Genomic DNA, 15,360 nt, shown 5'->3' with positions numbered 1-15,360 from the left:
CGTTTTATCTTGCTTCCATATGAGATTGATTATTTACTGTTTAAAAGATTGTACACTGCACCTAAAGGTTTGTCCTCTAGTGTCTGCTGCACATTAAAATGTTAATAAATAAATAAAATATAAGATTAACAGGTGCATAAGCTTCATGCAGTCTTGTTTCTTGAAGTAACATAACATTTCTCCTCTGGACTAAGTGTTCCTCCATATATTGACGAGGACCTGATTGAGAGTGAGGCGGGTGGGTTACCACTGTACTACAAGTGCATTATATCCTATGGCACTAGTAATACCATGGACGGGATATCCATTACATTTGTAACCGAGTATGCCGTCCACCAAACTCTAAATCAGGCCATAAATTGCTTCTGTTCTTCGGGTGGAGGGAAGAGATATCGGGGTTCCCACAAAGGTGAATCCAGCTGGATCCCACCCAGGACGGCTTGGCAAACTTACCTTACATTTAAAAATGGTTTAAGAGTAATCCTAATCAAAGCATCTCGTTACCTATTTCAAGACAACAGATTTTATTTTGAATATTGTTTTATTCTTTACAAATTCTTTATCCCATTTCGATTTTTTTAAATGGCTATCCAGAGTAGTTGTACCTGGGTACCACCAAACACGTATATGGGTGCATTGGTTTTTTTCTCCATATTTGAAGACTGATTAGATTTTCTTCGGGGTGTTGTGCTTTAAGTAATAGAAATGTCTTGGTAGGAGATTTCTGAGACGGCATGTGGAAGTCTCAACACTGGAGGATGGTAATACCAATGAGAAAGGGCAAGTGATCTATTAGAGGTAATTTTAGCCTCCAGGAGGACTTAAAAAAAAAAGAACCTGGGATGTCACTTAGTGGAAATCATGTAAGTCCCCCTTCAAAGCTCTGTTGGGCAAAGCACAGCTCAGGTGCCAGCAATCAAAAATAGAACCGAAATATAAGAGCAGAAATGCAACAGTTGCAGTGGGCCCCGTGTGGCAGGAGGAGGCGGTGCATCTATCTTACGGTGACGTGTGGCAGTGAAGGGACTGAGCAGCAAGCGCCCTGGCTCCCCTTCACAAGAGGTAAATTCAGAGTCCCACCACCCCATATTGTTTAGAGAATCCTGTTGGGGTGACCCTTGAGAATCGGTGTACCCCCAATGAAGCCACAGCACCATCCACGTGGTCTGCCACACCCTGGAGCACCACTACCTGTGAGTAGCGCTTAGCAAGGAAAGCGGCTCCAACGACAACCATCGGGCTCCCGAAGGACCCTTCACCGGCTGTGGTTGGGGCCCGCTCTGGCCGCTAGCGGTCAGGCCTTTCTCACACGTGGGGGGTGCTGCAGCTGCCTATTCCTGGAGCCCTTCAGCTGACAAGCAGTCAGAAAAGATAGTGGTGGACAGGCTGCAGGGTGGCTTTTACTTGCCCCTCTGGTGGGCGGTGGGGAGTGCTGGATATCTTCCCTCATGCCAGAAGCATAACACTGCACAACAGGCCTCTGAATGGCTCTTAACATAGATAATAATGACAGTCGGCAACGGAGCCCGGTCTACCCACCAAATTAAACTGGAGAAATACACGCTACCCAAAGAGACTGCCGACAACATAAGGGTCCACTCAAAGCCGCCACCTGAAATGCAGCCCTCCATGGAAAAGGGACCCCTTACGCTCCAAGACATTATGGCAGCGATCACGGGAACGAACACATCCTTAGAAAGCAAAATCGATTCTGTATCCACTGAAGTCACATTGATCAGGGCTGATGTCCGAAATATGGTAGCTAGATTGACAGACTTTGAGGATACCATCACCACCCTCCAGACTGCAAATGCAACCCTGAAGACCCAGGTCATGAACTGAGGAAGGTCACAAGGGTGCTCGAGGACCAGATAGAAGACTTCAAGGGCTGCTCCAAATGAAACAACATGCAGATTATAGGTGTCCCAGAGAGATCTGAGGGCTCGACGGTCGACCTCTTTGTCGAAAAGCTCATCCTCAAAAAAACTGCAGCCAAGACGCCTCTCCAACTACTTCAGAGTGGAGTGGGCCCACGAGTTCCGGGTACTCCCCCCAAGCCAATAGCACCCCGCTTGACACATTATAGCTTGGTTTTTTAACTACCGTGACCGAGATGTCATTTTACAGGCTGTGTGCACTGCTCAACCACTTACCTATGAAAACTCGGTCATAACCTTCTTCCCAGACTTTACATTGAAGGTTCAATGACTTAGACGCAGCTTCTTGGAGGTCAAGAGAGCTTTGAACGAAGGAGAAATAAAATACTCTATGACTTTCCTGGCGAAGCCGAGGGTTGTGGCAGAGGGCAAGACCTGGTACTTTGAAAGGGCCAAAGATGCTTGGGAATGGCTGGATGGCTGGAGGTCAGTGGGCAAGTCTAGATCAGGGACCTGAGACGGAAGTGAATGGCGAGATATGGACCAGCCTGAGGCATCAGAGAAATTGGATGCCTTGCAAAGACAGCATCTCACTTCACCAAAGTGGAGATCCTGAAATGAAACAATGAGGGCTCTGATGGGGGGAGACCTGAGGAGCACCACCTCTTGCTACTATGCAACCGCATGTCTAAATGAGACCACACTATGACGCAACTACAAGTAGGACCCGATCCCTCTCCGACTGCAGTATAAACGACATGGACATGAAGTGGAGACAGTAAATGAAACACAGTTTCAGTAACATTTCTCTGTTCTTTTGGGAGTGGCGGGTGGATGTAGGCCGGATGTTGGTAGCAGCCCCCCATTGTTGATATAATGTGTTGAGCTGACAGGTACACTGCAAATTTTGGGGGGGACAGTGGACAGTTCGAGGCTCACCATGCAGGGAGGCAGTGAGGGGGAATAGTTATGGGGTTTTTATTGTTGCGTTTGCATTATGTCTAACATGTCAGTACTTATATAATATGATGTAAATGTTCTATTACCCACTCCCATCTGAGACTTCACCACCAGCAGCCACACTGTCTAGGATTGGTTACCTAGATAGCCTGTGACAGGCCCAGAGGTACAAATGGCCAAACCTTGGACAGAAACATCTATGGAAATGGTGTTCTGGAATGTTAATGGACTGGGAGATACATACAAAGGCAGGACCGTTCTGCACTATATTAAGAGGCATTACCCGAATTAGTTCTACTCCAGGAGACCCACCTCAAAGAGAACACTAATCAAGCCCTGAATAGATTGGGATGCAAAATGGCTGCTCATGCGGGACACACTACAGGATCCAGAGGGGTCGGCATTCTTATATGTAAAACATTACCATTAACCGTTCAACATACCTTGTTGGATCCCCAAGGCCGAGCTGTAGCGATAGCTGGATTGTGGGTAGATAAGCTGGTTAACACAATATTAGTTTACAATCCTCCACAGCTCCACAACATTACATTTCCACAATTGAGTGCCCCACTTCTCCGCCTTCCGGAAGGTCTGTTATTGGTGGGGGTGAATTTAATTTAGCACTAGACGATTAAACCGATCATTTACCCCCGAGACGCATGGGGACTTCCCGCCACCCACTAGCAGACATTTAGTCGCCCTGGGATTATTAGATGTATGGCACTTCCATAATCCAATAACAAAACAATACACATTCCACTCCGGGGCACATGGGAGTCTCTCCCGTATTGATTATGTCTTAGAACTCACACTTTTTATCTCCCACGTCTGTGAAACTCATCACTTAGCCAGAGGAGTTTCAGACCACTCGCCAGTGTCGGCTGTTTATGATCTCCTAGGTCGGCCACCCAGACGCCACATAATCCTAAATCCCTGGTACTTTAAGATACCCCAAATAAAAGAGGGTCTTGTGTGTAGCCACAGAGCACTACTTTGAGAAAAATGAAGGATACGTCGACTCAGTGAGAACTCCATGTGAAGCATATAAAACAGTAATAAAGGTACAAGGCCTCTCGTTGATTGCGGGCCATATAAAGGACAAGAGGGCGTAACTGGAGCACGAAATAAAAAACCTAGAGGACAAGCTTGTTAGCCAGTCAGACAGAGATGCCCAGCATGCAATATGCCTCAAACAAAGGGAATATAGAGACATAGCTTTCATTGCAGCCAAGACTAGCTATTGTGCAACACAACACTGCGTCTACAAGGTTGGCCACATAGCCGGGAAGCTCCTAGCCTGGCTTGATAGATGCAAAACTTCAAACCGCTGGGTGTTAGAGGTACTTACTGAAACTGGTGAGCAGGGGCGTGGTAGGCAGGAGGGTCTAACAGCTTTTGCTAACTGCTACGGCTGCTTACATCAGTCACCACTACTACAGCAGAAAACTTGCGCAAATTTCTGGCTGACATAAGAATCCCAAGACTGTCCAGTGATGATAGAGATCTTCTTGAGGATGACTTAACGGAGGAGGAAGTAGTTATGGCAATATGAGAATTAAACTTTGGGAAGGCAACGGGCCCTAATGGGATCCCCATCGAACTCTACAAACTTACAGCACCCAAAATTGCCCCTTACCTGCTTAAAATGTATAATAAATGTAATGATTCAGGCATACTTCCCAAGGATTAACGACTAGCTAATATACTTGTCATACATAAGGAAGGCAAACCACTTGATGATTGTGCCTCATATAGGCATATCTCACTATTAAACATGAAGGTCAAGATTTTAGCTAATCTCCTGGCTACTGGCCTACTACAAGCATTCATGACCCTCATCCACCCTGATCAATCCAGCTTTTTTTCCAGGATGAAACACAGCACATAACCTTCAACACCTTCATGGGGTCCTGGGACAGGCTGACTTCCTGCAAGAAGATGCCTTGGTGCTCTCTTTAGACAGTAGGATGTGGAATGGCCATATTTATTTGAGGTTGTAAACAAGTTGGGATTTGTCCCGCGATTCCTGAGCTGGGTTAAGCTCCCATATACTGAATTGTTGGCCCAAGTTGCAGTTAATGGAGGTCTGTCCCCCATATATCACCTCCGGCATAGCATCCGTCAAGGTTGTCCACTCTCGCCTTTAATATTTGCTCTCATTCTAGAAACACTAGCTACTTGGATCTGACAAGATCCCTTAGTTTGCGGTCTAAGGTGGACAGAAGACTGGGAGGATAGGATCTTCCTTTACACAAATGACGTCTTGCTATTTGTATCCAAACCACATTAACCCTAAACAAGATCATGCAATACTCACCCAATTTTGTACCTATTCTGGCTACACTATCAATTGGAAAAATCCTTAATAGATATTTTCCAAGATGTGCTGCGGCTACCTCATGGTTGTGAAGCCATGGTGGTTCGAGAAGGTTTCAGGTATTTGGGAAGCTGTGTCACGGAGGATTCTAATCAGTTCTGTTTGCAACCTCGCTCCATTGCTCCCATGCCTTAAACAGGATGTCCAGCTTTGGAGGGCATTGCCTCTCTCACTACTGGGCAGAGTGGCCCTCCTTAAAATGATGGCACTTCCTCACTTCCTGTATGTGCTACACAATGCCCCTTATTCAGTCCCAGACTCCTATTTCACAGAAATAGAATGCGGGGTGCAATTGCTGCTCTGGAATGGGGTCTTGCCCCGCATCGGGTACCATAGATAGACATGATCCTAGTATGATGGAGGCATCGCCCTTCCAGACATCTGGAAATACTACTGGGCCGCGCACCTGACAGCGGTGCACTACTGGATGCAGCTTTCACCAACTTAACCTGCTTACCGAACGGATAAACGAGTCATGCAACCCGAGGGTTATCAGCGCGCCTTACAATGGGGGGGCTCACTCTACAGCCTTCAAGGGCTTTACTGTTGTGACACTACATGTTTGGCACATGACACTCAGGGTATTGGGGTGGACTGGTGAGGTTACTCAGGCTATTCTGCTCTGGGACACTGCCAGCCTAGCTGTTCATAATACGCAGCCAGGTTTCGCCAAATGGGTTTTAATTGGCCTATCTAAAGTGGGAGACCATTGGGAACAAGAGGGAGTTATATCTTTCCAAGATTTAGAAACAAAATATCAACTAGCACCAACCAAACATTATCGCTTCTTACAAATCCCAAATGCATTGCTGACTGCACTGCCAAAGGGTGAGCTGCCCCCAGAGGCTTCCTCGCTGGAGGATAGACTCCTTGACACATACATGCCCTGCAGGGTGATCTCACTCACCTACTAAAAAATAATCAATAATTCCCCTGATACTCTGGTTCACTTGAGGGCGCAGTGAGAGCGGGACTTGGTTAACATAGAAGGCGATGAATGTCGGGAAGCACAGGCATCCCCCAGAGAAGTGGCCATACACTCCAGATTCTGGTTAGCGCAGCTTGAAATCCTACACACGGCATATGTTTCATGCACTATGTTGGTAAAAATGGGCAGAGTAGTCCACAATCAGTGTTGTAGATGCTGTGGCCAGATAGACTCCTTCCTTTATATCTTATGGAGCTGCCCTGTGTTGCAGAGATATTGGTCTGTGTGCCCTAATTGTATTACTGCTGTGTTTGGACTGAATACGGACCTTGATGCTAAGTAGTGCCTCCTTAATATTTGGGATGTGTCCGACCTGAGCTGCATGGACCATATCTGGGTCACCCTAGGGCTGATGGCGGTGAAGCGCAATATTGTTCAGCTCTGGGGGGGGGGGCTGAGTCACCCCTACAACTTAAAGACTGGAAAACTGATATGGATTGGTGTATGTTGGCGGAAAAGGTGGTTTATGAGGGGAGGAGATGTCCTCGTAAGTGGATAAAAGTGTGGGGCAAGTGGAACAATTATAGAGGAAACCTGTGTACATTAACATCCGAGCCTGGCTTTGACCCCATAACTGAGGACTGCCCTGCCTTCTCGGAGGGGGAGAAAGGCATGAAAAAAGCCAAAAAATGCAAAATGTTGATTATTAAAATTGATTCTACACATTATGCCTCATTGTCTGGTTGGAAACTCGGAATATGAGATATTTACCGCACGTGGTAAATACCCCATGCTGAGTTTATGGTATTTACCACAAGGGGTAAATATGTCGCCCTATTTCGATAACTTATACCGATGACCTTGAAGGGACTCAGTGCGTGTTAATAGACGTTCTGGACAATCGGAGACAGGCAGCGGCGTCAGCACCTGGATTCTTCGGATCTGCTCGCAGAGTTTGACACCAGAGACCATTCCTATCCCTCTTGCACAATGCTAAAATGATGTTTGCGGTGTTTAGGGCTCCACACTGTGGTTCTCCCTCTCCACTGTGTATGTTGTACTACATGGCTGCCTCACCCAAACACACATCAATATGCATACCCCAGTGGCACCTTTTGTTGGGATGCTGATGCAAGTGTCATATCGTGCAGCGTACGACAAAGTATGCTAGGGGTGTGGGATTAGATGGATAGCTTCTGGCTCAAACTAAACATGCTTAAGATCAGTGCTTGATTTGAGTCGGTGATTCTAATGCGGGGCACCGGCACTTATTTTTGTGTGCCGGCACTTAGGCCCATATTTATTCTTTTTTAGCGCTGCATTTGCGTCGTTTCTTTACGCAAAATCGGCACAAACTTACAAAATACAATTGTCTACTTTGCGCTGCTTTTGCATAAAAAAATTACGCAAATGTGGCGCTAAAAAAGTATAAATACGGGCCCGTAATTTTTCTGCTTCAACCATTTACTGCGAGCGAAATACGCATGAAAAAGAGGGTGGAAGATAAAAACGAAAAGGCGTCACAAAGGGGGAAAGCAGAAAGCTGCAAGAGTGAGCTGAAGGGGCTGGGAGTGGCTGTAAATGAATTCAAGAGGCCCGCGATAGCTTCAGGATTACACTGCCTCAGTATCCCGTGCTCGCACCTGTAATTGCAGCAGCTGCGTGTTTCAGAGGAGAACTTTGGGCACCGGTACGTTTCTATTTACAAATTAAGCGCTGCTTAAAATAGAAGTTATAGTAGCTCGAAGCGGTCTGGAATTAGGCGTCCTACAGTTTCTTGTTAGGGTGAAAGTGACGAGGAATGTGGGGTCGAGCTTGATGCTCACCTAACCATGATTCCACAGGTTGCGGCGGTGGTAACCTCATGCTGTTACCAACAGACTGTAGACACACGTCGGAATCAGGGCCCTGGTATTTCCTGATGGGCACTGCTGCAACTCGTTGCAAGTGGGTTTTCAAGACCACATGTGTGCAGGGCCTCCTGGTGGTCCAGTATGCAGCTGCCCATTTCATTTCTTGGGTAAGAAGATTTGCACATGAAACTCACACTCTGCAGTGTGCAGTGATACCCATTAAAAAAACCAGTTGAATTTGCATGTATCACCAATAGTACATTTTCCGCCTACGAATTTTTCTTCTTCTTAAGAAAGCAAACACAGATATGTGCCTAGATGCAGTCTTCGTTCAGATGAACCTGTAAAGTTGCCAGTCTCAAATTCCATAGAAAACATGAAGGCGAACAGGGTTTTTAGGTGCTAGTCTGCACAATGTGGCATTATTGCTCCTTTCAACTTCTCCTTACGAACACATTAAATTCTGCAAAAGTTAAAAAAAGTGGCTTTCTAACATCTTTAACTCCGTTTTTTTTTTGGTTTGCAGTCTCTGTAGAGGGCTCAGAGCAAACATCCCGGTTTGGGAGTGCATATGCCCTAGAAATAATACATGTTGCATAACCTGATAATTAAAAATGAAACAATACGTTCTGAATATAAACTATGCTACATATTCACATTTAGTAATTTGTTTTATTGTACTATTGCTTCAAAAGACTGTTGTTTCTTTGCAGGCTTGAGGAAGGTGATGGTCCGAGCACATCGGCAAGCGTGGTGCTGGCAGGACGAATGGTATGGCCTCACCATTGAGGACATCAGGCAGCTGGAGAAGGAGGCTCAGCTCATGCTGGCCCAGAAAATGGCCCAGTACAGTTTGACCGAAAGTGAGGCTGAACATCACGGCGCCAAAGACTCACCTGGAGAGATTGACGCTGATGCTGCCATTTCATCCATTGAAGCCATAGACACGCCCAGCAATATCAGTGAGTCGCACTCAGGAAGAAGCTTAACCAAGCAGTGGTCCACTTCCTCCAGGTCATCTCGATCTTCAAAACGAGGAGGTAGGACATGTTGGCACATTAATCAGTATCTTATTGCAGAGCTTCATACGTCAACTCTTGTTACTAAGGCACTGGACTACCAACCACTTAAAGAAGGCATATTGGGTTTTTAGAAGTGCTGTAGTAGCCCTATTGTGATTTAATACAATTCGTGTACCCTCCTTCCTCTGCCTTTCTTTCTTTTCTAAGCTGGTTCACCCTACTTGGCCTTCTTGTTTACGTTTGTATTTCACCCAAACTCTAGTAGTTGTTGTGGTCTGGGAAGGTGTTTTATTAACAGGACACTGCAGTGAAGTGTGATGCATCAACCACAAGCATTGGGCATAATTTGGGAGCGATGGATCCAAATTGCTGAACTATACTCTTTTTCATGGAGGGTTGGTGTTGATTGCCAAGTGCATGGATGGAAAAGGTCGGGGTGTGTTGCCTAACATGCCATTTGGTCTTCCAAAGTTTGCACATATAAATTGTATTCCGCAGATGGGATTACCGAGGTGTGGGTTCATGTTTTGAAGGTTCCCTTTTCTGCTGGATAAGGCTCCTTTCCTCTGCAAGAGTTTTTGGAGTTAGAATATGGAGGATGGGGTTAGATGAGCCTATTCATATGTGCACAGTCCTGGTTTGTTGCTTCTGGAGTGGATGGTGTTACAGCTTCAGTTATGTCTCTCAGCAGTCGTGTAATTTGGCACAGCCATTATGGTCACTCCGCGCCTTGAGGCTCTTGATAAACTGCTATTGCAGGACGGCATGCGTACAGTATGCAATTCAGTAGTCAGCATGGGGGTGGAGTGAGACTGAATTAGAAGGGAATTATTTCAGTCATTGAGTTCATTGGCAGCAACTAAACTTAGTGTGAAAACGCAGCTTCTTCTTTGTAGAAGGATCTGGTCCCCCGTCGTTACCCCGCTGTCTAACGCCTTTTCCAATGTGGTCTCTATGGAGACATGTGCGCACATTGCAGGCTGGTAGGCAAAGCTTTATGTGGAAAATATGAGTAATTATGCCTTCTTTAGGATGAAGGTTCAGCAATTCCATCATTTGTGCTTCAGGTTACTGTAAGAAGAGCATATTTGTAGACGTAGGGGCACAAGCTAGGCTACTAATTTCTTTATTTCATAAACCTCTGGGTATCATCTCACAATTATTGCAGAGCTCTGGCATATACAGCATGAAGAAGAGAGAAAACAAACAGAAAACAGAGCTCTGGTGACCATTAGCGTTCAACATGATTAGGAGAGCGGCCCAGTCCCACATTATTTCATCACCGGCTACTGGGACAGGCTTCAGGCAAATACAACTTCACAAAACTTCAGTTTTAAAGAAGTTGCCTGAATCAGAGGTAGTCAGCTTTTGCTTTGAAATAGGGATCCAGGGTAATCCAGAGTGTAGGCCTTTGCACTTCCAATGACAACTGGCATGTTTCAGTTGATTGAATTGTCACTGAGGGATCAGTTGCATGGATGCTGAATGGAGGTCTTGGCAGGGATTAACAGGGGCCGTGCTTTCTTAGGTATGACAGGTTTTTATTCAAGTAGGCATCGTGGAGCATACAATGTAATGAAAGATGTCTTATTAATATTGCCTCACATACAAGATCTTCTACTAATGAAGGTCATATACACCTCTCCCATGTTCCCACATAATCCAGAATGTCTTTCAAGACTGGAGTGGGAATAATGCTTTCAGCTCAACTGAGCGAAGGCCAAGGTGATCTGCGTTAGGTGCAAGGTAAATTAATCTCCATCTAATATCTGCTCATCCTTTTCAACTAAATCTTCATCTCATCTGAATGTGAAGACCCCCCAGATTAGACGTCAAGGCCTCCATTATCCTAACCACCCAGGTGTGGTCAGTTCTTATGGAAATCCATTTTCACTGCGTAGGCTCAAATGGATCCTATCAGTATTATTTCCTGGCAATCTAAGTTTAATGATGACCATACTTCTTGATTCTATCAATCAATCAGACAATTTGTAAAGCACGCTACATACTCGTGAAGGTTTCAAGGCGCTGGGGAAGGGGGGCTGGGGGGAGGTGCTGCTACTGCTCGAAGAGCCAGGTCTTGAGGAGTTTTCTGAAGGAAAGAAGGTCCTGGGTCTGTCGTAGATCTGGCGGGAGGGTGTTCCAGGTCTTGGCGGCGAGGTACGAGAATGATCTGCCGCCGGAAGATTTGCGTCGGATGCGGGGGATGGAGGCGAGGGCGAGGTTAGCGGAGCGGAGATGCCGGGTGGGGGTGTAGAAGCTTAATCTGTTGTTCAGGTATGTTGGTCCGGTGTTGTGGAGTTCCTTGTGTGCGTGGGTGTGGAGCTTGAAGGTGATCCTCTTGTTTACAGGGAGCCAGTGAAGGTCTCTTAGGTGGGGGGTGATGTGGCAGTGGCGAGGGATGTTGAGGATGAGTCGGGCGGAGGCGTTTTGGATGCGTTGGAGGCGTTTGGATGAGATACCATTGTAGAGGGCGTTGCCGTAGTCGAGTCTGCTGCTGATGAGGGCCTGGGTTACTGTTTTTCTTGTTACTGTTGGGATCCATTTGTAAACTCTGCAAAGCATGCGGAGGGTGTTGTAGCAGGAGGAGGAGATGGCACTGACCTGCTTTGACATGGAGAGTGAGGAGTCGAGGGTGAAGCCGAGGTTTTGTGCGCTGTCGGTGGGTGTCGGTGGGGGACCCAGCGTGGACGGCCACCATGAGTTGTCCGAGGCAGAGGGGATGCGCCCAAGGATGAGGACCTCTGTTTTGTCAGAGTTCAGTTTTAGCCGGCTGCCTCTCATCCAGTCGGCGATGGCTTTTAGTCCCTCGTGGAGGTTGGTTTTGGCGGTGTGCGGGTCCTTGGTGAGGGAGAGGATGAGTTGGGTGTCGTCGGCGTAGGAGATGATGTTGAGGTTGTGCTGGCGGGCCACTTGTGCGAGGCGGGCCATGTAGATGTTGAACAGCGTCGGGCTGAGGGATGAGCCCTGGGGTACGCCGCAGATGATGTTGAAGGCTTTGGATTGGTACGGGGGAGGCGGACTCTTTGGGTTCTGCCGGTGAGGAAGGATGTGGTCCATTCGAGGGCTTGGTCCTGGATTCCTGCTGCGTGGAGGCGGGATTTTAGGGTGTGGTGACAGACGGTGTCAAAGGCGGCTGATAGGTCTAGGAGGATGAGGGCTGATGTTTCTCCATTGTCGAGGTGGCTTCTGATGTCGTCTGTGGCGGCGAGGAGGGTGGTTTCGGTGCTGTGGTTGCGTCTGAAGCCGGACTGGGAGAGGTCGAGGATGTTGTTGTCTTCGAGGTACCGAGTGAGCTGACTGTTGACGATTTTCTCAATGACCTTCGCCCGGAAAGGGAGCAGAGAGAAGGGCTAGAAGTTTTTCAGGTCCTTGGGGTCCGCCTTTGGTTTCTTGAGAAGGGTGTTGATTTCGGCGTGTTTCCAGCTTTCCGGGAATCTTACAGTTTCGAAGGAGATGTTGATGGCTTTCCGTAGGTGTGGTGCGATGGCTGTGTCTGCTTTGTTGAAGATGTGGTGTTGGCAGGGGTCTGATGGTGATCCGGAGTGGATGGAGTTCATGGTCTTGCGGGTATAGTCGTCGAGTTCAGTCGGCTGGAGCGGGTGGAGTTCATGGTGGGTGGGGTAGGAGCATCCGGAGTGTGAGGGGAGTTGAAGCTGTCGTGGATGTCCGTGATTTGTGGTGGAAGGCGGTTGCTAGGGCATCGCATAGTTCTTGGGAGGGGGTGATGTCGTTGACGGTGGTGTTTGGGTTGGAGAGTTCTTTTACGATGCTGAAACGTTCTTTGCAGTCGTGGGTGTTGTTTTCTAGGCGGGTTTTGAAGGAGGATCTTTTTGCTAGCCTGATGAGTTGGTGGTGTTTGCGTGTGGCATCCTTGAGTGCCGTTTGGTTGTCTACAGTGCGTTCGAGTAGCCATATTTGCTTGAGTTTTCGGCAGTGGCGTTTGGAGGCTTGGAGGTCGTCGGTGAACCAGGTGGCTTTTTTGTTGATGTGGTTGTTGGAGGGTTTTCTGAGTGGAGCAAGGCGGTCGGCGCAGTCGTTGATCCATAGCTTGAGGTTGTGTGCCACGATGTCGGGGTCGGTGGTGTAGATAGGTGGATTCTGGGCGAGGACGTTGGTTAGTTGAAATTCTGTGACTTTGCCCCATCGACGGCGTGGTAGTTGTTCGGTGAGGTGGTGTTCTGTCTGTTTCTTGAAGGTGAAGTGGATGCAGTGGTGCTCAGTCCAGTAGAGTTCGGAGGTATGGTTGAAGGTGACGTGGTTGCTTGTGGAGAAGATGGGGTCAAGGGTAAGACGGGCTGTGTGGGTGGGTGTGTTGACGAGCTGTGTGAAGCCGAGGTTGGCGAGGTTTTCGGTCAGGGTGGTGGAGTTGGTGTCATTGTTGTTTTCGAGGTGAAAGTTCAGGTCCCCGAGGAGGATGTAGTCCGTGGAGGCGAGTGCGTGGGCGCTGGCCAGGTCGGCGATGGCGTTGCAGAAAGATGCCCTGGGTACTGGGGGTCTATAGATGAGTGTTCCTCTGAGCGTGGTGTTGGTGCGGACTTGGAAGTGAAGGAGTTCGGCGGCGCTGAAGGAGTCATCCAAGGTGGTTTTGATTTCGAGGGTGGCTTTGTGGACGATGGCTATGCCTCCTCCGGTTCTGTTGGTGCGGTCTCGGCGCGCGACTTTGTATCTGTTCGGGATGGCTATGGCGATGTCGGGTGCCGAGGAGTCGTTCCACCAAGTTTCGGTTAGAAAGGCCACGTCCGGGGAGGTGGAGTCGAGCAGGTCCCAGACTTCGATGGCGTGCTTGCGTGCTGAGCGGGTGTTGAGGAGTATGCAACGGAGGTGGTTGGTCTTGATCCTAGCAGGTATGTGGGCTCTGTTGCAGGTGAAGCTGCAGTTGTGGCAGGAGAAAGGTCTGTGCGTGCTCTTTGGAGAGGCCTGGAAGCAGGTGGTGTCTCGGCTGGTGTTGAGTGCTCGGAGGGTGTCGGCGTTGTAGCGAATGCTGGCGGGGTTGCTGTTGCTGGGGCCAGGGGTTCTGCTGCTGGGCGCGGTCCAGGCGCGGACGGGCGCAGACGGGCTTGCCTCTGGCACGCCTTCGGCGCGCCGGCGGCGCAGCCACGCCGCGGCTGCCATAAGAGGAGGGGATGGTGGGAGTGGCAGCTGGGAGGCGGGAGGTCCTGGCGAATGAGAGGGCTGGGGGGTGGGGCCGTAGGGGACGCAGCGGTGGGAAAAAGGAAAAAAGGCAGCAGCAAGGAACGGTGAGAAGGATTGGGGAGGCGGGAGGGGACGCAGCAGTGGGAAAAAGGCAAAAAGGCAAAAAGGCAGCAGCAAGGAACGGTGAGGAGGGGGGAGGCGGGAGGGGCCGCAGGGGACGCAGCGGCGGGAAAAAGGAAAAAAAGCAGCAGCAATGAACGGTGAGAAGAAGGGGGGAGGCGGGAGGGGCCGCAGGGGACGCAGCGGCAGGAAAAAGGCAAAAAGGCAGCAGCAAGGAACGGTGAGAAGGAGGGGGGAGGCGGAAGGGGCCGCAGGGGACGCAGCGGCGGGAAAAAGGAAAAAAGGCAGCAGCAAGGAACGGTGAGAAGGAGGGGGGAGGCGGGAGGGGCCGCAGGGGCCGCAGCGGGGGGAAAAAAGAAAATGGGCAGCAGCAAGGAATGGTGAGAAGGAGGGGGGAGGCGGGAGAGGCCACAGGGGACGCAGCGGCGGGAAAAAGGAAAAAAAGGCAGCAGCAAGGAAACGGGATGGAGCGCGAAAGGCGGAGCGGGGAGCGACCTGCCTGCAGTAGCAGGGTCAAAGGTTCTAGGATTAATTTCTGCAAAATTCTGTATTCTTTCAACACTGGGCTATTCCTTGTTCACCTTCAAGCATCTACATCTATTTCAGAATTTATTAATATGCGATTTTTAGAGATTTTGGTGCCTTGGTTTTTTTGTGAATCTAATAAAAGGTGCTCAGATTTGTAAAGTTACTCCTTTGTCATGAATGAAGCCCATAGTGAACAAAAAGCAGGTAGTCACACTTTGAAAAATAAAACATATGTTTTAGGTCAGTTTTACTTTCAAATAACCCATCAAAATGACACAATCTGTGCAAAGTGTGTACACAAAAGAAGTATGTTGGTAAAGCCTATGTAAAATTGCATGGGAACATGTGTGCAAAATGCTTATTAAAAATAGAGAACATATGGCAATTGAAAAATTTGACTGTCTAGAAAAATTGAATATCAGGTGCTAACATTTTGTTGTGACATTCATTTGTCACCAGTTCCTATTCATTATCTTGGTACATAATGTCTAACATGTTTCAATCTGGAAATGGCTCATTGGGCCTTCCTCATTCTCTTCGCACTCTGCACGCCGTAAAA

General features: G+C 48.3%; 1 protein-coding gene across 8 annotated transcripts in view; it reads left to right on the top strand.

Annotated features, from left to right (window-relative positions):
- PITPNM2 (phosphatidylinositol transfer protein membrane associated 2) overlaps positions 1 to 15,360 on the top strand; it is an 832,934-nt gene that overhangs the window by 525,151 nt on the left and 292,423 nt on the right. For all 8 annotated transcript variants that reach the window (XM_069214977.1, XM_069214974.1, XM_069214975.1 and 5 more), the window contains exon 7: positions 8,709 to 9,035. In XM_069214977.1, the coding sequence (XP_069071078.1) occupies positions 8,709 to 9,035 (327 nt within the window). The remainder of the gene's footprint in view (positions 1 to 8,708; positions 9,036 to 15,360) is intronic.

The sequence above is a fragment of the Pleurodeles waltl genome, chromosome 11 (genome assembly GCF_031143425.1).
Source record: "Pleurodeles waltl isolate 20211129_DDA chromosome 11, aPleWal1.hap1.20221129, whole genome shotgun sequence".
In the NCBI taxonomy this organism is placed as follows: domain Eukaryota; kingdom Metazoa; phylum Chordata; class Amphibia; order Caudata; family Salamandridae; genus Pleurodeles; species Pleurodeles waltl.
This window is presented reverse-complemented; position numbering and strand designations above follow the sequence as displayed.